The 27,195-nt window shown below is 50.9% G+C and overlaps 4 protein-coding genes across 43 annotated transcripts in view; 2 read left to right on the forward strand and 2 right to left on the reverse strand.

Annotated features, from left to right (window-relative positions):
- Positions 1-525: 525 nt before the first annotated feature.
- On the reverse strand, positions 526-17,141 carry FRS3 (fibroblast growth factor receptor substrate 3). 3 transcript variants are annotated; one of them, XM_055264285.2, is made up of 8 exons: positions 10,449-10,559; positions 9,380-9,475; positions 8,688-8,831; positions 7,264-7,352; positions 5,754-5,940; positions 3,129-3,290; positions 2,163-2,311; positions 738-1,880 (listed from the first exon to the last, which is right to left on the reverse strand). In XM_055264285.2, the coding sequence occupies exons 4-8, from the start codon at positions 7,327-7,329 to the stop codon at positions 966-968; spliced, it is 1,479 nt and encodes a 492-aa protein (XP_055120260.1). In that variant the 5' UTR covers positions 7,330-7,352; positions 8,688-8,831; positions 9,380-9,475; positions 10,449-10,559; the 3' UTR covers positions 738-965. The 3 variants fall into 3 exon arrangements, with proteins under 3 accessions (XP_055120261.1, XP_055120259.1, XP_055120260.1); XM_055264286.2 differs by lacking the exons at positions 9,380-9,475; positions 10,449-10,559 and adding an exon at positions 17,068-17,141 and having other exon boundaries at positions 526-1,880; XM_055264284.1 differs by lacking the exon at positions 9,380-9,475 and having other exon boundaries at positions 526-1,880; positions 10,449-10,576.
- Positions 10,685-17,723, forward strand: PRICKLE4 (prickle planar cell polarity protein 4). 4 transcript variants are annotated; one of them, XM_063633122.1, is made up of 8 exons: positions 10,685-10,789; positions 12,084-12,120; positions 14,047-14,190; positions 14,716-14,823; positions 15,523-15,660; positions 15,920-16,123; positions 16,703-16,907; positions 17,353-17,723. In XM_063633122.1, exons 3-8 carry the CDS (start codon positions 14,059-14,061, stop codon positions 17,721-17,723), a joined length of 1,158 nt encoding a protein of 385 aa, XP_063489192.1. In that variant the 5' UTR covers positions 10,685-10,789; positions 12,084-12,120; positions 14,047-14,058. The 4 variants fall into 4 exon arrangements, with proteins under 4 accessions (XP_063489192.1, XP_055120255.1, XP_055120254.2 ...); XM_055264280.2 differs by lacking the exons at positions 10,685-10,789; positions 17,353-17,723 and adding exons at positions 10,809-11,447; positions 17,015-17,322; XM_055264279.2 differs by lacking the exon at positions 10,685-10,789 and adding an exon at positions 10,819-11,447.
- A 431-nt stretch (positions 17,724-18,154) lies between these two features.
- On the forward strand, positions 18,155-19,613 carry TOMM6 (translocase of outer mitochondrial membrane 6). The gene is made up of 2 exons (XM_055264302.2): positions 18,155-18,418; positions 19,509-19,613. The coding sequence occupies exons 1-2, from the start codon at positions 18,291-18,293 to the stop codon at positions 19,603-19,605; spliced, it is 225 nt and encodes a 74-aa protein (XP_055120277.1). The 5' UTR covers positions 18,155-18,290; the 3' UTR covers positions 19,606-19,613.
- A 559-nt stretch (positions 19,614-20,172) lies between these two features.
- Positions 20,173-27,195, reverse strand: part of USP49 (ubiquitin specific peptidase 49) — a 98,264-nt gene continuing 91,241 nt past the window's right edge. For 26 of the 35 annotated variants that reach the window (XM_063633114.1, XM_055264271.2, XM_063633113.1 and 23 more), the window contains one exon: positions 20,173-26,964. In XM_063633114.1, coding sequence (XP_063489184.1) covers positions 26,932-26,964 — 33 coding nt within the window. In that variant the 3' untranslated portion in view covers positions 20,173-26,931. The remainder of the gene's footprint in view (positions 26,965-27,195) is intronic. The other 9 variants (XR_010119246.1, XM_063633098.1, XM_063633099.1 and 6 more) reach the window with 5 other exon arrangements.

Below are 27,195 nucleotides of genomic sequence, written 5' to 3' on the forward strand. Positions count from 1 at the left end.
CATCCCACCTCTTTCCTTCAACAGAGCATCCATCCCTGGCAACTTTAGGTTCATGGCCAGAGCTTCTGGGAGGAGAAAAATAAATGACTGGCCGGGCGCGGTGGCTCACGCCTGTAATCCTTGAACTTTGGGAGGCCGAGGTGGGTGGATCACCTGAGGTCAGGAGTTCGAGACCAGGCTGGCCAACATGGAGAAACCCCATCTCTACTAAAAATACAAAAATTAGCTGGGCATGGTGGCAGGCACCTGTAACTCCAGCTACTTGGGAGGCTGAGGCGGGAGAACTGCTTGAACCCGGGAGGCGGAGGTTGCAGTGAGCTGAAATCACGCCACTGCACTCCAGCCTGGGCCACAAGAGCGAAACTGTCTCAAAAAAAAAAAAAAAAAAAAATCATGGACTTGTCACAAAAACCATAACTGCCCCAAATTCCCCAGAGTGAAGCCCTTACCTCGATTAGGCCTGCCCTGTGTCCAACCCAGGACCACATCAGAAAAGATTCCCTAAGAAGATGATATCCACTGGGCCAGAATTTAAAAATAATTATATTAATAATAAATATGTTAAATTACATTTAAAACAATAAATAGAAAAATAAACTGATAAATAAAATCAACAGGTACAAAATGTTTCAAAATTCCAACCAAAAAAAACACACACGGACAGTCAGCAGACAAGACAAATGGACAGAACGGGAGGGCGCTAAACGCAATCACAGGAACCCTTCACAGTTGACGTCTCGGCTCCCTCCTCGCCTGGTCACCCTTCTCTCCCCAGCCTGGAGACAGACCAGGAGACTCGGTGGCTATCTCTGGAGACTCCAGCCAGCACAGGGAAGCATCTGGTCCCACCTCCATGCCTTCTGCAAAGCAACCCTGAACCCTGGGGAGGGTGGGTTCAGAAGACAGGAGTGTGAGGCACAGGCTGGATCATGGTGGGGCAAAGGGTGGTGAGGACTGGGACGTCCCTACAGAGGCAGGTCGGTGCTGTTGTGCCGGGTTTTCCTGGCGGTGCCATCGTCTCGGGGCAGAGCTCTCTGCAGGTTGGACATGGCCACGGTCTTTTTGAGGTCAATCACGGCGTAGGAGTCTGAGCTTCGGGCAGGGTGGGTGGTGGGCATGGGGGCTTGGGGGCTCGAGGGGTTCTGGGACCCCTTAGGGTGGTCTCCACCCCAGCCCTTTAGCTCCACCTGGATGTAGTTAAGCTGCCTTGGGGGCTCGGGCCCCGGCCGGCGGAAATCAAAGTTGAAGACCCTTGGGGAGCCGCGGCGGCGGGTCAGTGGCACAGGAAAGCTGCCGTGGCTGCGGATTGCGGTCCGCGTGCTGGTGGGCTTCTGCAGTGGGGTCTCGTCCTCCTCACCATCAGGGAAGCCATTGGAAGAGGGTGTGAGCCCATCCCTCAAGTCCCCATCATCCCCAGCCTCCCCTCCCAGCTGCTGGGCTTGGCTTTCCCACACAGGGGGCAGTGGGGGCAGGTTCTCATAGTGCAGCAGGGCGGCCCGGCGGTGGGCAAGGCCATTCCAGCCTGGGTCCTCTGGGCTCAGTCTCCAGCCAGCCCCTCGCCGCAGCCCCCCGCTGACGTTCTCGTAGGTGCACTTAGGCTGGGCTGGGCACTCGGAAGGGGCCTCATTGTTATTATTGTGGTGTGGGGGGTCATGCAGGCTGGGACAGAGGCCCTGGCACTTCACCATGTGCCGCCGAGCAGGGGTCGGGCCCAACACAAACTTCACCTGGCCTGGCTGCAAGAACACCTGTGGGTCCCGTTGGTCAGGACCCTGGGCCTGCAGGAGGAAGGGTGCCTGACCCTCAGGCAGGGGCTGCAGGCAGTGGCGGCCCCTGCGGTGGTCATCTTCACTGGCCGGTGTGTTGACATAGGTGTGGGACTGGGGAAAGAGTCCAAATGAGGCAGGAGTGTCCCAGGGCAGGGAGAAAAGAGAACAGAAGGGACAGGATGAGAGAAAAGAAGCACACAGAAAAAGAGCTAGAGTTTCTTCTTCCTTGTCCTCCAACCCTTCTGAGGAAGCTGCTCCCTTTTGGGGACAGGAAGGGACCGTTACAATGTTCTTCCCCTTCCCGTGATCCTTACTGGGAGGAGGTAGCCTTATTTCCTATCCCTCGTCCCCACCCAGACCAACAGGGCACGGGCTGGCCGGCTGCGTGCTCACCTGCTCATCAGGAGCAATGAGGGCATGGGTGGACTCTTCCCCAAGCGAGGGGTGCCGCAGGCTGCTTGTCGAGAGCCGCCGGGGAGCTGAGCATCGTGGGCCCTCTCCAGGGCAGCCATTGGAAAAGCTGGAGACAGTGTATCCTAGAGCTGAGAACAGGGGAGACAAGCCCAGGAGAGGGGAACTTAAGCCACCTGACAACCACTTGCAGCTGTGTGTGCGGCATCTTGGGACTCCTTTAATGGAGGAGAGATGCTCTCAGGGCCTCACAGTGGTTAAACCCCACTGAGCCACCAGCCCCCCATTATCCTTCATCTTTCCTCTGCTCTTCAAACCCTGCCCTTTCCCTCAAGCTCAGCTTGAAGCACCTCACCACTGTCTCCATTATAGACTCACCCGAAATGCACAAAGCACATCTTGTTGTCACTGAACTGTCCCTTTGCTTCATTCTAGGTCTGCCAGTAAGGTCCAGGGAAGCTCCTCAAAAAAAGGGACTGTGCTTCTATTTCTCCTGTCCCCCACGGGCCAGTGCAGGGAGCGCAGAACACCAAACAGGTGCCTGATCTGAATTCAATGACTGAACAAGCAGAAATTGTAGGACCCTCTCCAGAATACAGTCATGGCCAGAGATGCCTGCACCAGCAGCAAGGAGGGCATATGGGGATGACCCAACAGACAGAGGACGAAAGCAAAAAAACTCCAGACTGCCATTTCTACGGAAACCCAAAGTCTTCCTGTCTGCTCCCCAACCATCAGTCAATACAAGGCCCAGGACTCAACAGCCTCAGCTTGAGTCACCTAGCCCAGCCCAGGACTTATCGATCCTCAAGAATGGTTCTGATCATGGACAACTGTCCTGGAAGGCTGGCTCACCCAGCCTTCCCCCAACCTGCCAGCTTGACTTGTCCCTCAGATTTGTGTTTCCTGGGCCTGTGTGTGTGTGTGTGTACACTGGGGTCTCCTCACCATTGGGAGGCTGGGGGGCTCGAGGGAGGTCAAGCTCAGCGGGGTGGCTATTGCGGGTGATGATGACAGGCTCTTCCATCACATTGATGCTGTTGCACTGCATCAGATCCTGAAGGAGGTTGAAGATTTCCTCAGCCCGGGAACACTTAAATGCAAATATTCCTGGAGAAGGAGAGGAAGAAATGACCCTAGGCAATAGGGAAGGACCAGAGGAGCTCAATAGATGCACAATGTGCAGGAAATGTCCCTGAACTCCAGTCCCAGGCCTGCAGGGGCAGGAGAGCCTCTCCTCATCTTGAGAATTCTTTTTCTTTTTTTTTTGAGGTGGAGTTTTGCTCTTGTTGCCCAGGCTGGAGTGCAAGGGTGCGATCTCAGCTCACTGCAACCTCTGCCTCCCAGGTTCAAGCAATTCTTCTGCCTCAGCCTCTCAAGTAGCTGGGATTACAGGCGCCCGCCACTACGCCCGGCTAATTTTTTGTATTTTTAGTTGAGACGGGGTTTCACCATGTTGGTCAGGCTGGTCTCAAACTCCTGACCTCAGGTAATCCGCCTGCTGTGGCCTCCCAAAGTGCTGAGATTACAGGCGTGAGCCACCACACCTAGCCCTGAGCATTCTTTCTAGGTCTGCTCTAGAATCCAAGAGCTACTAGAAAGGCTGGGCCCAAGGTACCCTGCCCCACCACGCCCACACCACATTGAATACTCCAGCTATATTCCTCTGAAGCAAAATCATTTTCATAAGGATGTGTGTGTTCAGGGGTCACAAGAAGAGAATCAAAACCAAGGTGGAGGCCGGGCATGATGGCTCACGCCTGTAATCCCAGCACTTTAGGAGGCCGAGGAGGGTGGATTACCTGAAGTCAGGAGTTCAAGACCAGCCTGGCCAACATGGTGAAACCCTGTCTCTACTAAAAATACAAAAAATCAGCCAGGCGTGGTGGTGGGCACCTGTAATCTCAACTACTCAGGAGGCTGAGGCAGGAGAATCGTTTGAACCTCGGAGGTGGAGGTTGCAGTGAGCCGAGATTGTGCCACTGCACTCCAGCCTGGGTGACAGAGCAAGACTCCATCTCAAAAAAAAAGAAAAAAGAAAAGAAAACAAAACAAAACCAAAAACCAAGGTGGAAAGGATAGTATTAGATGAGTGAACATTCTTTTTTTTTTTTTTTCGGAGACGGTGTCTCGCCCTGTTGCCCAGGCTGGAATGCAGGGGTGCAATCTCAGCTCACTGCAAGCTCCGCCTCCCGGCCATTCTCACGCCATTCTCCTGCCTCAACCTCCCGAGTAGCTGGGACTACGGGCGCCTGCTACCATACCCGGCTAGTTTTTTGTATTTTTAGTAGAGACGGGGTTTCACCATGTTAGTCAGGATGGTCTCGATCTCCTGACCTCGTGATCCGTCCACCTCGGCCTCCCAAAGTGCTGGCATTACAGATGTGAGCCACCGCGCCCAGCCAGGTGAGTGAACACTCTACCTCACATGCGTCCCCCACCTTCCTCTGCCTAACACCCCGTGCTTCCTAGGAAAAAAAGCTCCATCCAGAGCTCCAGCCCTCAGATCGCTGATGACAAGAGGGTCTACTCTGTTCCCTGCTTCTTCACTTATTAGCCCAGTGTGTGGCCAGAAAGCGAATGCCTACTGTATATAGGTTCCTGACCTCATAGATTAAACTCTGGCGTGGGAAGGAAAAATCATGGGCAGACTAGCTAAAGGCAAATATGGCAAGGCAATCACATGGCTCCTCAATGCAGCCAGCCTTATAGCCCTTCAAACTGCAACACTGCAACTCAAGGTCCCAGGAACAGCAGGACTGGGCTGAGTGTCTGTCAATCAGGGGACTCAAAGATGCCCTTGGGGTATTGGGCCAGCATGGACTCCTACACTCCTCTCTGTAACAGGGGGACCTGGGACCTAGGGGAGGCTACCTGGGGTATGCCTGTGCATATACCCACAACTAAGACACAATTAGCCTGGGGAATGGGACAACTATGGTTTGCACAAATAGGATGGGGAGGAAATAGGGGAGAAAAATAACTACTCTGGCAAAATATGACGAGAAGTAGAAAAGACTGGAGTTGTAGAGAACCCCGTGTTGGGGCCAGGGGTAGCCCCTCTGGGAATCCAAGTGTAGATCAAACATCACTAGGAGCAAGGATGCCTCTGCCCGCTCTGCCTGCTCACCCAGCACCCCTGCCTCTGCCTCATGAATTCCAAGGGTAAAATGCATGGAGGGAAGTCTCCTCCAGCAAACATGACCTCGGAGGCTCACCATTCTGTTGGCAGCCTCATCAGAGAAGCTTGTTCATTCCACCTCTGCACAGTCATAATCCCAAACTGCACTGAACATAATCCCATGCAGGATTCCTTTTGCACAGCTTAAGTCTGGATCCTAAGAGATAAACTCAGACCATGCCACTCTTTCAGAGAGCTGTGGCTGGCTCTAGCCTTGACCTTATGGAATAACCTACCACCCCTGACCTCTGACTGCCAGGAGAATACATCACACGCTACTGCCCACAGGTGATGGGGATAACACTAACCTCTTGAGGGCTAATCTATACATTAGGAACCCTGGAGTCCTGCGTAAGCCCCTGTCCCAGGGTGGGGAAGGGCCTGGTACTCACCCTGGCCTGTCTGACATCGGCGGCCACTCTCAAAGGAAAAGAGGTTGGAGTCGTAGCCATAGCGCCGCAGGCAGAGGTAAGGCCAGCGGACGGCCTCACGCCGATGCAGGTGCAGCACCAGCTCACTCTGTGTCAGCTCCATCACCCCAGAGCCCAGCTCCACCCCCTCGTCATCCACATTTGTCACCTGGAGGGGAGAGGACAGAAGGGTCAACGAGTGAGTCCAACAAGTGTTTGCATGGGTCCCTGAGCCACTGGGAGACAATCTGATGCAGGACAAGGGGTGTGGTACCAAAGGTCACATCCGACTATCACAGACTCTACCGAATGCCACATAACTATATGAAGCAGTGCCATGGACCCACGGCAGTTCTCTGGGCAAATCCTACTTCTCTGGTGCTGAGTTTTGTCATACGGACAGTGAGGGAAGAGGTAGGTAGATGACTTCCAAGGTCAGTTTGTTAGATAACAAATGTTAGATGACCCCAGACAGCCCATGCCTTAGTATCCAAGGGCCAGATGTTAATGGGGAATGGGGTTCAATTGTAAATTCAAAATCTTGAGACTGGGACACCCTGACCTAGGAAAGCCAAGCCCAACGTAGAACCAGTGCATATCTCCTCTACCACCTCCCCAACTGTGTGCCCTTACTGAGGGCTCCCTCTTCTGGTGGGCAGGAGAAACATGTGCTTCAATATGCCCCAGAATGAGGAGGAAGGAGGAGGCTCCCTCTACAGAGAGGTGGGCGGGGGAGGGCACAGGTCGACTTGGGTCTGCCCTCAGCTTCCCACAGCAAACAGCAAACACTGATGTTGTGCTTACTGTGTGCTAAGCACTATTTAATTTTATTTATTTATTTATTTATTTTTTGAGATGGCATCTCACTCTGTCGCCCAGGCTGAAGTGCAGTGGTGCGATCTCAGCCCACTGCAACCTCCATCTCCCGGGTTCAAGTGATTCTCCTGCCTCAGCCTCCCGAGTAGCTGGGATTACAGGCGTGTGCCACCATACCCAGCTAATTTTTGTATTTTTAGTAGAGATGGGGTTTCGCCATGTTGGCCAGGCTGGTCTCTTAACTCCTGACCTCAGGTGATCTGCCTGCCTTGGCCTCCAAAAGTGCTGGGATTACAGGCGTAAGCCACCGTGCCTGGCCAGTACGCACTATTTTAAATACTTTACATATATTAACTCACAAATACAGAATTTTGTTTTCTCTAAAAAAAAAGGGGGGGATATATAAAGTTATAAAAATACACTGACAACAGTTCCAAAAGCACCATTATGGCATTTCTTCATTCTTGGTAATATCAAGAGCCATGAAAACAGCAGTGGTCTGGGCCTCTTTCCCTCAGGCTACTTGACAGGGTGTGAGCTCAAGAAGTCTCCATAAGCCTGCAACCTCAGCCTGGCATTTGATTTGCTGTTAGAGAAGCTGAGGCAACTCCATTAAATTGTGTCTGAGCCCAAGAGGCCATGTTGGGAACACAGGAGAGGAGAGGGCTCTGGGTACCTTGAACTTGGTGGGGTGGTTGTCCGGAACACTGTCTCTGTTCAGGCAGCTGCAGCAGCTCCCCATGGTGTCAGAGCAGCCAGCCTGCCCTAGGAAAAACATATGGGATATGCAGGTCACCAACTTCAGCTTCAAAAAACCCTGCTCTGGGGAACTTGGGCAGAAGCACCTCATTGTGATCACCTACTCTGTCCAAGAGCCTGTGTGATACAGACCCTCCCTCAAAGACTTCACATTCTCAATCCAGGGCCAGACACACATTGGATAAATGTTAATTCAAGTTACAATGTGTTAAGGATGAATGCTGATGGGGGGCTGGAGAGAGCTTCTCAGAGGTAACATTTGATCTGGACCTTAAGAATATGTAGGATTCTGACCCATGTAATGACCAGGAAGGCAGGGACACAGGCAGGAAGAAAAGTAGGGGTCCAGGAGAAGTGATCTGCAGCAGATGGAGGTGGGTGCCAGCCCGAGCCCCTTATTTGGATTCAGCAAAGAAATTGTCACTTGGGGGTCTCAGACACTTTGGTCTGTACCTGTCTTTTTTTTCCTCCCTTTTTACCTCATCCATTCCACTTCATCCAAGTTCTCTCTTCTCCCTTACTACCATCCCAACATCCAGTGCAAATTTATCTTTTTGATGTCCTCTTCAAATGAGTTGTTGCATTGTGATCATAAAGATCTATTCAGAAGACTGAACATTTAAAACAGTGCACAGTTTTAATAACCTCAATTGGATATTTCTTCATTAAAAAAAATGTTGGGTTTCCTTCCCTTTTTCTGAAGGGGAGACCAGAGGCCTTACTATTTGGCTCTTCCCTCCAGGATTCTGGTACTTGGATTATATGTCACAATAGTCAGGACTGTGCCTAGAATGAAGAGGACACCACCCAGGCTTGAATGACCTAAGGGAACAAGAAATGCATGGACCAGGCCGGGCGCGGTGGCTCAAGCTTGTAATCCCAGCACTTTGGGAGGCCGAGGCGGGCGGATCACGAGGTCAGGAGATCGACACCACGGTGAAACCCCATCTCTACTAAAAACACAAAAATTAGCCGGGCGTGGTGGTGGGCGCCTGTAGTCCCAGCTACTCGGAGAGGCTGAGGCAGGAGAATGGCGTGAACCCAGGAGGTGGGGCTTGCAGTGAGCCAAGACTGCGCCACTGCACTCCAGGCTGGGCGACAGAGGGAGACTCCGTCTCAAAAAAAAAAAAAAAAAGAAAAAAAAAAAAGAAATGCATGGACCAATGCCAAGCAGAAGTTTTAAGGGGCTGCAACTTATCTCAGGAAATGAGTCTGTAGGATTGGCTATCCTTCTAGGAGTCCTGCTGAATGATAAAGCTTTGAACAACCAGGTGACCTGTACCCTCTGTTCTTCCCAACTTGGGAAACGCCATAAAACTGACGCCTATACACAGCTCTTACCTCACCCAGGCCATTGGGGAGCTGACCGTGGGAGGGGCATGGGGAAGGGTTCCCACTTCATTTCCCCCGTCCTTGGGGGGCTGTCATGGCAAACAGTCTGCAGAGAAGTCACCCGGATCCCTCTGAGATACACCTGGGGCTCACCTAGCATAGGAAACAGACACTGATTAATAAAACCTTCTATCTTCACCCCCAACTGTTAATGAAACTGACCTAACAGTCCATCCCACCCGGGTATCTGTTCCAGCCCTAATGGGATAAAAACACCAATGAAGAAAGTAAAATCAAGGGCAAAGGGAGCACAAATCCCAAGCACCACGGGCCCTGAGAGGGACAGACTCCCAGAACATCAATGAGTTTGAAGTCTAAGACGACCCAAGCCCTTTTAAGTCACTTTAGATCTCCCTGAGTCCTGTTACAATAAACGCCAAAACCATCACCTTACCTTTGCAGAGAACTTTAACTCTACAAAGAGCTTTCTCAAAAGGACACTGTGATATAGTAGAGACAGCACTGGTTTAAGACTCAGGAAACCAACACTCCAGTCAGTTTTGTTGCTACTAAGTATCTGGGAGACTTAAGTTAACGCCCCCCCCAACTCCCACCTAAGGCCTTAGTTTTTGGGGGAACCATCTATAAACTGGGGAGCTTCTAGCTTAAATAACTTGTAGAGGTAAAAATGTAAGACAAACATCACTAGAATTGACATGTTCCTCTTCCAAGACAGGCTGCTTCAATTTCGCATTTGGAAGCTTGATAGATTTTCTGCTCCCCAAGCTCTGAAAGGCCTAATTTTAACATAAATGTTAACAGTAAGCCAAAATTTCAGAGCATCTGAGCCTGAGGTAGACAAGTCAACAAGCCAGGACTCTGCAGACCCTGGACATCCCACATTCCTGCTCTGAAGAAACACTTCCCAGGGCCCCTTGCACCCTGCATCCTTGGACAACTTCCAGGTAACAGGACCCCATCCCCTTGGCCTGGCTTATTTTCTGGAAGGAAGAAGCAGGCTCAGGGAGGTGTGCACAGACTAAAGACAGGTTGCTGGGAATACTGGGGCTTGAGCCACCAACGGGGGCAGGGCGGGGGCACTGAAACGAAGAACTCTAGGGTGCAAGATGGGGGAGGGGTTGCATTTCCCTATCACCATCTCTTCTCCTTAAGATATCAGGATGTATCAGATAGCCCACTGAGGAGGGACTGCATTGAGGGGAAATGGGGAGAGGCCTCTGGTCTGGGATAGGTATGGATCAGGGGCAGGAGTGAGAGGGGGCTGTGGGGACTGAAAACGTATGAGGACGTTTGGGGAAACATGAGCAAGAATTTTGGATGTGGGCATTTTGGATAGTGCAAGGAGAATGGGGATATGAGGGATCCTAGGAATTTCCAGGCAGTGGAAGCATTTGGGGGCATCCAAGAGAAATGGTGGGTCCGTGGGCATAGCAGGAGATTTGTTGAGTGAGTGAGGGGGTTCTGAGGGCTCCAGGAGATGAGATGATGTGTCCAGGGCGGAGAGGTTAGAGGTGGGTTGGGGGAGCCAGAGGCTACAGGACAGGCTGCAGGACTGTCAAGGGGAATTTCTAGATGCCCGTAAGGAATGAGGAGGTCTGGGTGCGCGCTGTCCCCGGATCCCCGCCCCCAGCCCCGGTGCTCCGCCGCCCGCCCGCCCGGGGCTTCCTAGGGAGGGAGTGGAGACTGCGGCGCGGCGCGGCGCGGCCTCGGTGAAGCCGCCTCGTCCCCGCCCGCCGCGCCCCGACTCACATCGCCCCGCGGCCCAGGCGGCGCCGGGCCCCGCTCCCGGGTCCCGCTGCAGCAGCCGCCGCCCGCCCGGAGCTAAGGCCTCCCCGCCCCGCCCCGCGGCCGCGGGGTCGGAGGTCACCGGCAGCACCAACGAGACGCTGCGGGCGGGCGGACCCGAGCGGGGGCGACCGGCACGCAGCCTAGAAGGTCCCTTTGGAGGACTTTGCAGTCGGGAGCAGTGAGCATGCGCAGACGCCAGAGGGCGCTCCTGGTCAGGGACTGAGCAAGCCTGGAGGGGGACAGGGCGGAGCCTGCGGCGGAGGCGGGGCGCAGAGGCGGGGCTGAGGACACCACAGTTGGGGGTGCTCCGGGGAGCGGAAAGGGGACGGAGGGTTGGGCAAGAAACGAAGGGAAGGGGAGAGGGTCTGAAGGGACCTGAAAGGAGAAGGGCAAGACGATGGAACCCGGAAGAGGGTTGAGGGGAGGGGAAGGGGCCGGGGGACCACTGGGGACAAGGGGGAGAGAACTTAAGGGAAACACGCGGAGGACCCAGCTGGGAGACTAGAGGGAGAGTCTGGGGAGACCTGGGAACTGCGGAGAGACAGGGCTGCGGGTCCGGCGAGGCGTTTCCATTCAGCGAATGGTTGAGAACCCAGCGTAAATGCGGCTCCCGGCGTCTGCTGGATGCCTGCCGGGCGCAGTCCCAGCCAGAGCCCTTGCTCCTGCATGGCAGAGGCCGTGGAGCCCGCACATTTCCACCCTGAGATCCCACAAATGTGGTTTTGTTTTCCTTTTTTTTTTTCCCCAATCTACAGCTCCAGGCCCCTCCCTGAGCCGCCCCTCTCCACCAGCCGGGGAGGGGTGGGCGGGGGCCGCTGGGGCGTGGGAGAGGAAGGGCCGTGCTATTAGGGCGGGCGGGGGCGGGCGGAGGCGGGCGCTGAGGCCTTGGGGTGGGGACCGGGTGAGGGGCCTGACGGCAGAGTCGGTCCAGAACTGCCCGGACAGCGACGCACAGCGAGGGTGAGACCCCAGCGGAGTCCTGGTCCCCTCCCCTAAAATCCCAGCAGCCAGACCGGGAACCCCAGCGGACTCGGGAAACACCGCGTCCCAGCCCCGGAGGCGGGCCCGCCAAGTTCTAGAAAAACTTTGGGGATCTATCGAGAGGGCAGCTGGCGGGACTAGGCACTCCCCTTCCTTCTCCCTCCCAGAAGATTTCTGTCCCCAGAAATCTTGCCCATCCCTCCACCTCCCCAAGCCCTAAGTCCTCTCGGGCTCTGCCCTTCAGGGCAGCGGGTGTTGGGGATGTCCAGCTCCTGAGCCCTCTTGCACCTGCACGGAGGCAAGACAAGGGGTTCAGCTCTGTCCCTTATCTGAGGTGGGAGGGGTAAGGGAATTATGGAAAGAATCCAGCTGGCCTGTTAGTAAGGGTGCTCCAGTGCTAGGTGGAGGTGGAGTTTGGCTGCCTTTGGGGAGCTGGAAGGGTGAGGAATAGAGGCCTGATTTCTGAGCGTTGTTTCTGTGTTGGACAATTCGAAGAGGGTGCAAGTCCCCTCCTGGGGCCCCAGATGCCCCCTCCTTTCTTGCTGCCTGGAGCAGGGGCAGTGCTGTTAGTGGCTACTCCTGGTGTAAACACCCCATCCTGGCCACCTTTCACAGGAAACCTGACCTGAGGGACAGAAGAGGAAGGAAGCAGGTGGGTGTGAAGCCAGGAAGGAGGGAAGGGTGGTACAGGACATTTGAAGTGGGAGTGAGGGGCGGTGCTGAGGAGGGTTCCGTGCTGGGAAGCAATATTAACTGTTACGGTCCAAACCCTCACCTCAACCCCGGTACAAATCCCTGGCCCAGTCTTACAGAGGCCAGGGATTTGATGATGACCCTCCTGTGCCCAGCTTCTTTCAGAATCTATCCCAGCTGTCAGAAGCCAGGTCCCCCTAAGGCTTCCCTTAGCCTCTGGTATGATCTTGGGCAAGTTAATTAACTTGTTTCAACTGTCAAGTGGAATAAAAGAGATTACCTCATAAGATTATTGTTAGGACGGACTATATTATGTAATATTCTAGAAGAGTCCTTGGCACAGAGTAAATATTATTAAAAAGTTTGCTCTGGTTATTTTTTTCTCCAGGGTTTGTGTATGTCTGTCCAGAGCTCTGATCCCATTCTACCTGGTTTCATCTTTGTCTTACTCACTATGAGCTCCCTGAGGGTGGGGCTCATCTCTTCTCTACATTAATAGTCACTTTTTTTTTTTGAGACGGAGTCTCACTCTGTCGCCCAGGCTGGAGTGCAGTGGCGTGATCTCAGCTCACTGCAACCTCTGCCTCCCAGGTAGGTTGGAGCGATTCTCCTGCCTCGGCCTCCGGAGTAGCTGGGATTACAGGCACACATTACCACGCCCAGTTTATTTTTGTATTTGTAGTAGAGATGGGGTTTCCCCATGTTGGCCAGGATGGTCTCGAATTACTGACCTCAGGTGATCCGCCCGTCTCGGCCTCCCAAAGTGCTGGGATTACAGGCATAAGCCACTGTGCCCAGCCAATGGTCACTTCTTTTTTTTTTTTTTTTTTTTTTGAGACAGAGTCTTGCTCTGTCGCCCAGGCTGGAGTGCAGTGGCGCGATCTCGGCTCACTGCAAGCTCCACCTCCTGGGTTCGCACCATTCTCCTGCCTCAGCCTCCGGAGTAGCTGGGACTACAGGTGCCCGCCACCACGCCCGGCTAATTTTTTTTGTATTTTTAGTAGAGACGAGGTTTACACCGTGTTAGCCAGGATGGTCTCGATCTGACCTCGTGATCTGCTTGTCTCGGCCTCCCAAAGTGCTGGGATTACAGGCCTGAGCCACCGTGCCTGGCCAATAGTCACTTCTTACCCCCAAGATATTGTGGTCATATCAGGAGCTGCCGAGAGGAAAGCTGAAGAGATGAACTTAGATTATCCAATGCAATTGCTGCTATATATAAAAGTGCAAGGTGTTCCTCTGTCTTCGAGGAACTTGTAGACTAGATTAGGAGCCGAGAGAGATGCAGGGAGCAAAGATAAAAACATTAGGTGCTAAATCTTGGGGCACTGCTTGCTTCAAGAGCTCAGGGAAGGGAGAGCTGGTATGGTCACAGAGGCTGAGAAGGGCTTCCTGATAAGGGGATCCTTTAACCAGAGGCCCAAGCCTCTGTAGCTGGAAAAACTGGGTCCATGTAGGAAGCTGTGAACAAGCAGGCTCACTGGGGCTGTGGGTGCCCGGTGAGAAATGGTGGAAGTTAAGGCTGATGAGGTAAGGAGAGAGTGCCCAAAGGCCCACCAGAAAGGCAAAACGCCCTCTCCTTCTACCATGGGCCTCCTCTTACCTCCATCCCAATCTTGGGAGACCCCAGAATTTGAACTTCAGAAATTCTGCACCAAAAGACCTGACCTCAAGACCTGGCTCTGCCACTTACTAGCTATTTGACCTGGGCATGCTACTCAAGGTCTGATCCTCAGTTGGGCCATCTGTAAGATGGGGATAATGCTACCTAAGTCGTTTGGGTGTTGGGAGGACTGAGGGAAATAATACCTATAAAGCACTTAACACTTCCTAGCACATCGTAACGGCCTAATACATGGAGGTGTTCTTATTTGTTTTGGGGTAGGCTTTGCCACTAATGTCCGTGCAGAACTCTGGCTGGCCCCACCAAGAAGACAGCCCCAAGCCCCAGGATCCAGGTCCACCAGCCAACTCAGACAGTGACTCAGGCCACCTGCCGGGGGAGGACCCTGAGGATACCTATGCTCAGGTAGTAGAGTCGTGCCCTTCCTCTGAGACCAACATGTCCTCTATCCTGTGGAGTGGCCACCCTTTTCCACCAACCCGGAGGTAGTCTGACTTCGTGCCTAATCTCTTGTTGCCTTTTTCTCTTTTCAGGAATTCATGTCTCTTCACCTGCTTAGAACATGGGGTTTTGACTTTAAACTCATTCACATGAGTATTCATTACCTCTCCTAGGGGGTCTGTGTTGTCAAACCAGACTCTAGGGGCTTTGGCCCCAAGGTGTGAAGGGGGTTAAGAAGGGAAAACATAAGAAGGGAAGCTGTTTTGGGGTTTGGGGCCTCCCCAACCTCCCTCAAGGAAGACCACACATGCGGGCATCAGTCAGCTATCCTTGCACTCAGTGAGGATCTGCAAGGAGGACCCTCCCAACTGGAGGGCATGCTTAGAAGCTGCTCTAGATTGGAGAAGAGGTGGCAATAATGAGGGGGAAAGAAAGAGAAAGGAAAGAAAAACCTAGTTTCACTCCTCCCCTTCTTCCATGTCTCCTCAGGGTCCTGCAGTTCTGAGCTTGGGTTCCCTTTGCCTGGACACCAACCAAGCCCCCAACTGGACTAGGCTTCAGACCCTCCTGCAGCAACTCCCTCCGCAGGACATTGATGTGGGTCTCCTCTCCCCATCTTCCCTCTCTTGCCTTTCCTTCCCCCCTCTCTTTTCTTACTGTGGGAAGAACCTCAGTCCAGAAGTTAAGGGATGTGGATTTAACGCCCAGCTATGGCACTGGTTGGGGCGTCATTCTCCCCCTGCCTGAGTCTTCACATTGGCAATAACAATAGCAGGTGCAGTAACATCTGCTCTGCCCACCACAACGCTTAGTTCAAGAGCAAATGAGAAAATGGACATGAACGACTTTTGAAACGGATAATGGAATGTACAAATGTAGAGAGTGTGGTTGTTACATATTTATTGAGGGTCTACATGTGCCCAGCCTAAAGGCTTACAATTCAATTGGGGAGGCAAGACAGGAGTATATGAAATAATTTGAGGAAATGCAAGAATGGGAAGTGATACTGAGCTCTTAGCTCATTGGGAACAAGGACCTAATGGTGACAGGGCTAAGTGCTGTGGGCCTGTCAGGACCTGACTGATGACATTCCTAGGGGGCAGGGTAAGACCGAGGTGGCTTTCTTGAGCTCCTTTCCTTCTCCTTCTATTTCCTCTTCTATGCCATCATCTCTGGCATCTCCCTGAGGTTCTACAACCTTTCTCTGACCCAGCAGCCAAGCCTTTTTTCCTCCAACCAATGCTCAATCTTTTCTGCTGGAGCTCTCCCAGTAATTGTAGAGGACTGTTTCTGCAGGAGCGCTACTGCCTGGCCCTTGGGGAGGAGGAGCGGGCCGAGCTGCGGCTCTTCTGTGCCAGGCGGAAGCAGGAAGCCCTGGGACAGGGGGTAGCCCGCCTGGTACTTCCCAAGCTTGAAGCACACACCTGTGAGAAGGTATGTAGCACCCCTCCCCCCAAGTTCCCCTTCCTCTATTCTTTGCCCTCTCATTTCTGCAGAAGGGGCTAGCTTCTGGGATTCTGGCTGGGAAACAGGAAAAACAGAAACCAAGTTTGGGAGCTCTTGGTATAGGTTGCAGTGGATGTGGGCTTGCTAGGGTATGGCGAGAACAGGTTGGGATCGGATTGCAAGAGCAAGGAGGGAAGTTAGGATGGTAGTGCTTACTCTGACCACCTCAGCACCTCCCCTCTGACAGTGTAGGGAGCTGCTGAAGCCAGGGGAGTACGGAGTGTTTGCAGCCCGGGCAGGGGAACAGCGCTGCTGGCACCAGCCTTGCTTTGCCTGCCAGGCCTGTGGCCAGGCCCTGATAAACCTCATCTACTTCTACCATGATGGACAACTCTACTGTGGCCGTCATCATGCAGAGTTGCTGCGCCCGCGCTGCCCGGCTTGTGACCAGGTACAGCCTGGAGGGGAGGAACTGGGGGTCTGCCCAGGGTCCAGAGTGGCAGGATACAAAGGGACACTCTCCTGGGCCAGTTTCTCCCAGTATCAGGGAGTGGGGAGAAGTAGGAACCAGCTTGGGACTACCAAGTTCCCTGTGTTCTGACTTGAGCTCTGGGCATGTAGGACCCAGTGCCTTTCTCTCTGGCCTCCCCCACTGCAGAGTCCCTCAAATGTTCCTGGACTCATAGAATTTCTCTAGAGCAGGGACTCTTGGACACATGCTCATCTCAGTAGATGCCAAGTGCCCAGTGCTGTGCCTCATCATGCTAGAAATTCCCTTGATGTCAGCATAAAAGGAAGCCTGAAGCCCTGGGTTGGGAGTCCAGACCCCCAGGTCCCACTTCGGATTGTGCCACTTGCTAGCTGGGATCCTGGCTAAGCCAATCATTCCTCCCTGCGTCCAAGAGTGGCTGAGTGAATTAAATGGGAATGTATGCAGACGTGCTTTAGCGTTAACTGGGTAAAAGGCGTGGTTACTGGATGAATGAATGAGTGAATGAATGAATGAAACGTTCCCCTCTCCCTCTCCCAGCTGATCTTCTCCTGGCGCTGCACCGAGGCGGAGGGACAGCGCTGGCATGAGAACCACTTCTGTTGCCAAGACTGCGCCGGGCCTCTGGGCGGGGGACGTTATGCCCTGGCTGGGGGAAGCCCCTGCTGCCCCAGCTGCTTCGAGAACCGCTACTCGGATGCAGGCTGGAGCTGGGCCGGGGCACTGGAAGGGCAGGCATTCCTTGGTAAGGGAGAGGATGCAGAGCAAAGCGGGAGGGAGCTTGGGCTGGGCTGTGGGGGTTTTCCCGGGCTGGGACCCTCGCCCCGGTCCCACGCCGTCCCGTCCCTCCAGGAGCGCCCCCACCGCACCCCCCAGACCCAAGCCTCGGGGCCCGCAGCTCTCACCGCGCGTCCCTGGCCGGAGCGTTCCAAGGGCCGCCCGAACCCACCCCGCGCCGCGGTCGGGGTTGCGGCGCCGGACTCCCTCCCAGGCGCGGGACTCCCTCCCAGGCGCGGGAGGCGGACGCCCTCTGGTGGAGGCGGGGAACCCTGGCGAGGACTCTCGGCGGCGGCGGCGCGCACGGCCCAGGGGCTGGGCGGGGCAGGAGGCTGGGCCTCACCCCAGCTAGCTGCGGTGGAGGTCCAGCTCCGCGGCTCTGAGACCAGCGTTTCCGACCCGGCCCGGAACAGGGGATACTGGACCCGACCGAACTGAAGGAAGGGACCAAACCTCGGTGAACTCTGCAACCCTCTCCCGAACACTCCTTCTCGCTGCTGCCGGCGGTTCCAGCCTGCAAACTCAGGCGGGGCTGCCTGGATCCAGTCCCCAGCAGGAGAACCGACCTGGGGACAAAGCGGAAGCACCCAAAGGGCAGGAGCAATGCCGCCTGGAGACTCTTCGTGATCCCAAGGACACCCCTTTCTCCACCTGCTCCTCCTCCTCTGACTCGGAACCTGAAGGATTTTTCTTAGGCGAGCGCCTTCCCCAGTCCTGGAAGACCCCCGGAAGCCTCCAAGCAGAGGACAGCAACGCCTCTAAGAAGCACTGCACCATGTGCTAGTGGCGCATCTCAGAGAGGGGATGTGAGTGGGAGGAAAGGGGTCTGTAAAGCGGCAGAACAAGGCTAGCATCCCCCTAACAATCCTAGACTGAGACGCAGTCAGGCGCACGCCCGCGAGAGGCGGCGAGGTGACAAGTTTGGAGTGCGCCCCCTTCAGTACTGCGCGTTCTAAGACTTTTGGTGGAGACTTTCTTGGCAAAACCCATTCCCCAAAGCTACGCTTCCCCTGCTGAGATAGCCCGTACCCCCACCTCCACAGGCTGGGACAGCCCCGTCCCCACCATCCTCTCCCAAGCCAATTAAATGATCACAGCACGCGTGACGGTTGCCGGCTGGAGAGCCGGAGGTGGGACCGGGAGCAGGGGACCGCAGAACGGGGCCGCGCTCCTCCCCTCCTAGAGTTCGTGGACGCGCAGCAGGGGGCCGTCTCTCTTCCGGATGTCGGACTAAGCGAACAGCGCCCCCCCAACCGGCCGGTAGCAGCCGGAAGTGCCAGACCGGAGGTGCGTCATTCAGCGGCGACGCCGATACGGTTCCTCCACCGAGGCCCATGCGAAGCTTTCCACTATGGCTTCCAGCGGGGTCCCGGTCAGCGCTGCTGGTTCGGCTAATGAAACTCCCGAAATACCGGACAACGTGGGAGATTGGCTTCGGGGCGTCTACCGCTTTGCCACTGATAGGAATGACTTCCGGAGGTAACCGAGCCCAAGGAACTTTGTCCTTTTCTGGCCCTTACGTCCGTATTTCCCCTTTCTCGCGAGGCTGGCGCCTCAGGGTTTTTTGTTTTTGTTTTTTAACACTGTCAGCATTGTGGCGTCTTGGTAGCTCTGGCTGTGCCTCACTGAGGTCCTTGGCCAGGAGAGTTCCTGTGTGGCAAAAGCGATCTCTCTGTCATGTGGCTGTTATCTGTAATGTCACCCTGATCAAGGGAAGAGGTGCTAGCACGTAAACAGGCTTTTTCGGCCCTGAACTAGTGCTTTAGCTGGGCTTTGCGTTTGGTCTTACTTTTTTTTTTTTTTTTTGAGACGGAGTCTCACTCTGTTGCCCAGGCTGGAGTGCAGTGGCGCGATCTCGGCTCACTGCAAGCTCCGCCTCCCGCGTTCACGCCATCCTCCTGCCTCAGCCTCCCGAGTAGCCGGGACTACGGGCGCCCGCCACCACGCCCGGCTAATTTTTTGTATTTTTAGTAGAGACGGGCTTTCACCGTGTTAGCCAGGATGGTCTCGATCTCCTGACCTCGTGATCCGCCGGCCTCGGCCTCCCAAAGTGTTGGGATTACAGGCGTGAGCCACTGCGCCCGGCCTTTTTTTTTTTTTTTTTTTTGAGACGGAGTCTCACTCTGTCGCCCAGGCTGGAGTGCAGAGGCGCGATCTCGGCTCACTGCCCTTTCTGCCTCCCGGGTTCAAGCGATTCTCCTGCCTCAGCCTCCCCAGTAGCTGGGATTACAAGCGCGCGCCACCACGCCCAGCTAATTTTTGTATTTTTAGTAGAGACGGGGTTTCACCATGTTGGCCAGGCTGGTCTCGAGCTCCTGACCTCGTGATCCGCCTGCCTTGGCCTCCCAAAGTGCTGGAATTATAGGCGTGAACCACCGCGCCCAGCCTATTAGGCACAAAAATGAACTCCAAATTCCCACGTGGGTCTTGAGCAACCTGCCACGTCACAACCACGTATCAACGCCTCGGGAAGGTGGTGGTGATGGAAGCCTTTCCCCCCCAGTACATTTCGTTAACTGTACAACTGACTCAGTGACCACAGGGTTAATAAAACACATTGTTTTTCCAGGAACTTGATACTAAATTTGGGACTCTTTGCTGCGGGAGTTTGGCTGGCCAGGAACTTGAGTGACATTGACCTCATGGCACCTCAGCCAGGGGTGTAGGCAAGTAGGTAAGCACTGAACCACACCCCTGCGTGTCTTAGGAGACCTAGAGACTGGGTGAAGCAATGTTTTCTGTCAACTATTCATGAAATATACAAAAGAATGTGATGTAAAACCCTTAACTATTCCTAGTTAAATGTGTTTTCAGATGTTGCGAGGGATTTAAGTATCTCTTACCAGTTTCCCTCCCATACTTTTACAGTTCTAATGCCACCTGTTGTCTTATCATCTGATTGCAGACAAATGGAATCCTGTGCTGAACCCGAATCTTCCAAAAAACAGCCTACAATCTGTGACCACCACAAGATGTGCCCTGATGGCAGCTGAAGTTTGATTCAGATGGGCACTTTTCTTCCCTTTCCCTGCCTAGTTTCCTTTTGTTCCTTGAGTCCATGCAGAATTCCATTCTCTGGTCAGCAGACAGGCTTAAGCAAAAGTATTGCCTCTATTCTGTAAAGTTCTGTACATAGTTCCCAAGCTTCTGCAGGGGGTGATCTTTGCTCTTGTCCTGAGAAATAACAGTGCTGTTTTAACAAACATTTGAAATAAATACTGCACACAAAGGCAGTCATTTTATTCTTTTAATAAGAAATTTTTGCTTACAAAAACAAGGTGTAAAAAGATTTACAAAAATCATAAAAACATGATTTATATTTCACACTTGAGAGACAAAACAAGCCCCAAACATGGATTTTAATGGAGGTGGTCTGCTTCATTTTAAAAGGGAAAAAAAAAAAAGGAAGGTGTAACCATACATTGATGTTAACGTAGCATGAAGTTTATTCTTGAAGAATTTACATTGTTGAGCAATATTAGGGGAAGAAGCCATTTGGTGTTGCATAGCATTTTAGTGCACCAGATGGGTTTTCCAGGCACCAGGGAGGCATTGTTGCTGGAATAGTGAGGTTTGGTGGCAGAAAGAGGGCAGTGATGTGTAGGGGGAGGCAAAGTGAAGTAAGCCTGGGCAGTGCTCACTAAAGTGACACTGCTGAGGAAGCTGCTTCCTTCAGAAGGAAATGTTTTGTGACCCTAAAATTCATGGTAGTGCTACTGTCCAGGGTTTGGGGGCTCTTTGGAAATGGAGTATGTACGGAACTGGCATGTATAGACTTGTATACCCATCGAAAGAGGTGGATAGAAACAGGTCCACCGTGGCAATATTTTTTTTCTGATCAGTTTACTAGGCATTAAAAAACTGCTTTTATGTGCCAAGTCTCTTATGGAACTAGTATGGGATTAAAGGACGTTAATTGGAAAGGAGGGTCAGTATATATGGACCACAGTGGCCTGTAAGAATGACAGATGTCTCTAGCAGTTTGTTCACTACTGAAGATAAACAGGACAAAATAGTCTTTCCTGACCTTGCTGGCGTAAATATTAAGAAAATTGTTTGAGAATTAATTTTTTTAGTATGTATATAAAAACAGCACCATTCTTTGTATAAATCAGATAGATCTTATCTGATAGATGAAGCTAAGACCCTTTGAGTCTACACTGGGTAGACTCTGAGAGGTTTATATCTTACTGGGTATTAAGATAAAGAAGGGTCACATGAGAGCAAAGCTTAGCTTTGAAGCCATCACCTCCCAAATGGTGACCAAGGAGGAAACTTTTAAGCCACAGTATAGATGCTAACCCCCATTTAGACCTGCATCAGACCACTTGCTAAGACAAGAAATACCAGCGTCTCCTGTTCTTTATAGGAATGAAACGTAGATCCTTAAAGGCTGCTACCTGATATACTCATGACTGAAGAGTTTTATTTGATAAAAACTTCCAAAATTGAAAATCAAAATCCAGCAAGAATTAAGACATGGCAGCTTCCAAAAGCATAATTCAAATTTCATTCAAAATTTACTGTTTTGGCTTCAAGTAACTGTTTACTGTTGGTTGGGTTTTAAAGCCATAATGATGGTTGAGTAAGGATTCATTTATTTTTAAATTTTTATACATTTTTGAAAAGATTTCAAATCTGTTTCCCAGGCTGGTCTTGAGCTCCTGGCCTCAAGCAATCCTCCCACCTTGGCCTCCCAAAGTGTTGGGATTACAGGTGCTAGCACTGTGTCCAGCCAATGTTTCATTTAAACTGGCTTAAATCTTCAAAGTGGTTAAGAATAAAACTACTTAATCTACAACTTTCAAAAATTGATGAGTAATCATTAATTCTATAAATGAAGGAGTTGGACTTCACTATTGCCAAAGCAACATTTTCCCCAAGGAAAGTCAATTTGATATCCTGTCACACTTTTCAGCCCTGGCTAGTTAACACAGTACTGTGAAAATCTTTAGCTAGATTTTAAATGAAATATGCCAGCAGAAGTATGGAATGAGTCCACAAAAATGAGTGCCTGCCACAATGCTATAGTAGCTATGGTGTATTTAGTGCAGAGTGTGGGATGAATAAGTACATAGTAATGAAAGTCATAGTCCTGGCCCAACAGAACAGTTACTAAACGTAAGATACAGACTAAACTCACAGTCATATTTAGAAGGCGCTTTTCAGCTTTAGTGCTGACTTAAAAAGTCTGAACCACCACGAAGATGCGTACTTAACTGGTTAAAAAATTAAGTGGCCCTGGAAAGTTTTACCCCAAAGATACAACCTCTTCACTTATTTAGTTCAGTAATGAGGCTGAGGGACCCAATTTTCAAGTGTGCATTTGAGTGGGAAACTTAAATACCATATGTTGAAGTTTCATGAGCTCAGTGGAAACCTTAAGGTCAGAGTAAAAGAAACTGGCTGTAAACAGCCCTGCAGTGAAGAGACTGGGTCTTAGCACCTTCCACATTCACTCAGCACCATCTCAATCAGCGCCTGCCAGGGAAAGGGCATGGAGAGCTGGGACGGGTGCCTTCTCTTGCACTACTCCCTTTGCATATTACACAGTGCACTGGCTTGTCTTACAATCTAAGGTTCACATACAGGGGGTTTTCTATACTGCTTCCGGACATTTTTTGCAAAAGAACATCAGAACCAATGAAGGTACCACTTCAGGAGGAATCATTTTTGTTTGACTTCTGCTATATGTTGCCCAGCATTAGTCATTGTTTTGATAAAGACTAAAAGGCCTTTTCTAAACATTCGTGCTCTCCCAACCACCTGGGAAAGCAACCCTTCCACTCACAAGAGGTAACCTCAGATAGGGATATAGTATACATTTAAGAAGGGGTAGCCCCCCAGCCTGATTTAAAAAGGCCCAAGTAAATGTATGGAACATGACAAGGGAAGTGAAAAACAATGGAGTACACAGTCTGCCTTGAAAAGCAGCCATATGATGAACAGTCACAAATACAAAGAATCTGGACATTGTAACATAATTTCAGAACTTGCTGGTAAGAATAATTTGCATTCACACACAAGAGACATGAAATGCTTTTTAAAAGTCTGTGACACCAGATGTCCTTTAAACACTACACAGACCCATTTGCCACTTGAAATGACAAGAAGAAATCCTTTCCCTTAATCTTTTCAATTCCATGCAAACCATAATTGAGTACAAGGCACCAAATTTTATGAATTGTATAAAATTAGTTCACAAAGCTTTATCGGTAAGTAGAACAAACTCCATTTCTCCCTCCCGGCCCGCCCACCCTCCTCCCACCCCCCACCCGCCATCCCCAACCAAGTTTTCATTCTGCACTACTGTCGACCTCTCTAGGGCTTATGCTGGGGCATGCCCCACTGTCAGCCAATCCACCTCATTGGTTCTTCCCTTGTACTTGGATGGAGCTGTAAGCACAGCCAGAGTAGCAAACTCATACAATCATTGACTCTAGAAGCCTTGCCATTAAAAACAAAAATAAACTCTGCTATTGAGTCCATAGGACACAGTAACACTTCTACAGTTTCCAATTTTATTCATGACATTTTAAGAGACATCTGGAAATTTTTTTTTTTTTTGGTTTTTTTGTTTGTTTGTTTTTGAGACGGAGTCTCGCTCTGTCGCCACGCTGGAGTGCAGTGGCACGATCTCGGCTCACTGCCCCTTCTGCCTCCCGGGTTCAAGCAATTCTCCTGCCTCAGCCTCCCCAGTAGCTGGGACTACAGGCACGCGCCACCATGCCCAGCTAATTTTTGTATTTTTAGTAGAGACGGAGTTTCACCATGTTGGCCAGGATGATCTCAATCTCTTGACCTTGTGATCCGCCCTCCTTGGCCTCCCAAAGTGCTGGGATTACAGGCATGAGCCACCGTGCCCAGCCTGGAAATTCTTTACAGTGTAGCACTGCCCCCCCCAACCCTGCCCCATAACTCCAAGACTGAGGGGCTGGATCAAAGCTGGCAAGAGCTCTGTCCATCATTTAATAAGAGCTTCAGTTCCTGGCTGCCAAGGGCATTCCTAACTATTTTTATACTAGCATGGATGTTCGTCTCAGAGGCAACCACAGATATGAGGGTCAGGCTAGATTGAGGTAAAAAAAAAATCCTTTTTGAGGGCCTAGGTGCACTCATCTTGGCTGGCTACAGCAGCAAGTAAACATGCCAGCCAACTAACTACAAAGGGTTCCTGGAATGAGACTCTTAACTACTTGCCCTGGGAGAGAAGCAGGCCCATTAAGGTTCGGTTAGGAGACCTTGGGTTTGATTTGGCAGCATCTAGTCAGCTTTTACCTGGTTCTTATTTTCTTCTCTTTAGAATGATTCAATTTCAGATGCAACTGAGACATTCATCTATACCCAATATGTAAATAAATTAAAGGCAAAGGGACATTTCCCTCACAATAGCCATTGGCTTATGCAGCAGGGAACTCTTAATAAAAATCTCCTTAAATACTAACTGCCTAAGTGCTAGTGCTGCCGCCTCTGGGTACCTGAGGTGTCTGTAACTGCAGTGGGCACCTTTCACAAATGTGTAGCTCAGTGGAGACTCTGATGTTAGTTTCTTTTATTACTTTGATATATGCGTGCTCAGCTAAGCACTTATTTCACAAAGTCCTTAATCTGCTTAATAAATCCTTATAATATTTGGTATAAAACTATTTTTAAAAATTAAATTGGAAGATCTTTGAATTTTCCATTAAATGTTTATTAATAATTATCCCCACTGGACAGCCTGAGGGGTAAAGTAGATGCTCTATTAGTTCTTCTCTGTCTTGTAAGTTCTCTTTTTCTAGAATAATAAATATAGGATTCAATGAAAGATGAGGCACGATTCATAGTTTCCTTTCCTTTTTACTCTCCTTGGTTTTTTTGAGTTAATGGGCGTTTCTATTGCCACAAAAAGTCATTACTAATCATGCCTACTTAAAAACGTGGATCTTGAGAGTACAGCTTCACATCAGAGCCTCTGGCAGCATGGACAGCGGTGACACTTTAAAACAGTGTCCAGGAGAGGGTGAGCCCAGGCAAAGCTTATACAAAGAAGCCTGCAGTAGACAATATAAACCAAACAGCATAAAAAATGCCATACGCTATCGCTTCCAAATAAAAGCTAAATATTACAGAAACCTCACAGTGTTGGAAAAAGCAAGTTTAATTTAAAATATAGTCACTCCTTCCCTATCAGGGTGAGCCATTTTTGTCTGAATTTCCTCCATGTCTCAGTGCTGCCTGGCAGGGCCTATGGGAGAGTTCATCTCAAAAGAGGTCAACAGCAAATGCTACAGGATCTGTGTGGGAAATGTGGCTCATCAACATTGCTAAAGCTATAACCCTCATTCTTTAGCCTCGCTTTCCCCACTTCCCACCCCTCCCCGAACGCCTTCCACATCTACTCCCTTCAAGTGACAACTGTACTTCTACCTGAATTCAAACATTAATATGATATACTCAGTCAAAAGATGAGCATTCATAGTGACAGGCTGAGTGAGGCTCACTGCAGTGACCACAGCAACAAAAGTTAGGGTTTGCATTCACTTTCACCAGCAAATCTAAGTGAAGAACTAAGAATGAAGTGGTGTCTGATGGGGACAAGGGTTTTTATCTGGGCAATTTCATTCTGTTTAGAAACTGACCCAATTTAAAAAGGAAGATGTATTTTACTAGCACTGGGGGAAAGGACAGGGCACTCTTGTTTTTTTTCTCTGATGGACTGAGTATGGGGGGTAAAGCAACAGTAGGGATTATCAGATTTGGGAGGAAACAGGTCAAGGCCATTGGTAATCAACTCTTCAGATATGTACGAGGTGGACTCCTAAGCAGTTAACATACCCTAGAGAACCAAAAGGTCCCAAACCCTGTGAACATGAATGTTCTAGCTCTCCAGGAGCAAGAAAGAAGCTGCAGGCTAAGAAGCTGCATGCTGCACTGAAGCGAGAACGGGTGACACGCATTCAATAAGCCCTGGAGCATCAGCTGTCTTTGCCCACCCTCAATTGAGTTCTGAGAAAACCTAAGAATCAATTTAAACCAAACCATGTGCTTGTCCTAGACCTGAACCAGGGATCTGCTACAGAACTGGGATAGCCAGGAGTGTCCTTTGGCTCATCATGGAACATGTGCTAGTCTATTGCTTCTTTATATGACCTGCCCCTTCTTTAGAATGAAGGGGTATTCGTGCCAGTCTCAGAAGTATGGAATGATTAAATGACAGCAGCAGGTAGGGAGGGTATGACATATGAAAACCATCCCACTTTGCATGGGGAAATTTGTTCCATGAATCTCACTCCACTCTTCAGCTGCTATCCCCAAAAAAGGAAGTTTGTTTTAAACCCTTGAAGGTTACTTCCTTTGTGGGAATAAACCCTTTAGACTTCATCTCCCATCTTGGAGCCAATCCCATCCAGCAAACTGCTAGCCCAGGGCCCCTCCTCACGTGCTCTGTCCAGGGCTGCTCACATCCGGAGGGTTCTTCTGGTGCTGCAAGGAGGTCCTGATTAGCAGGGGAATCACATCATGGAGAGAAAACATGGCTGCTCTCCTGTGTGGATATGATTGATTTACTCCCCCTTTCTTCCACCCAGATCCCTCTATATTCAGAAGCAACTGATGAAAGGATCTTCATAGAAGTTACTTCTTTTGTTTTTAGGAAAGGAGGGAACTCCCAAACTCATTCAAAAGAAAGAGACTACAAAATTTATGACAGGACACGAATCACCTGGCACCTTCTACTCTAGACCCAGTGAGGCAAACCTAGTAATCTGTTCCTGCAGTAGCCTTATTTCCTATAAGAGGAAAGATGTATGGACACCAATACACAAAAGCCAGTCTTTGATACATGCCTCCCATTCAGGAAAATGTCTGTGGTCTGCCTTCATCATTGTTGCTGGACTGCACCTGAGCTTGGAGATGGGTTTCTGAGATTCTTGCATTGCCCTGCACTGTTCTTTGAGTGTAAAAAAGGATGTAGGCCTGGGTTTTGCACACTTCCTCGACACTGCATACATTCAGCTTTGAGTCATTGCAGTGGACCCAAAAACCTAGGAAACCAAAGGAGAAAAAAAGAGAAAATGACCACCTAATTCATATTTCTAGTCAGCAGGCAAAATCAGGAGATGAAGAAAGGCACAGAGAAGTTCTGAATAGAGCCAACCCTCGATTATTGGTGGGGAAAGGGAGAGGTAAATGAAACTGACAGATTTTTGTGTATCCACTGGCTTTAACCCCACCAAGCCCCACAGTACTGCTTATCGACTGACTGCAATTATTAT

This window comes from Symphalangus syndactylus, chromosome 23 (assembly GCF_028878055.3).
Source record: "Symphalangus syndactylus isolate Jambi chromosome 23, NHGRI_mSymSyn1-v2.1_pri, whole genome shotgun sequence".
NCBI lineage: Eukaryota > Metazoa > Chordata > Mammalia > Primates > Hylobatidae > Symphalangus > Symphalangus syndactylus.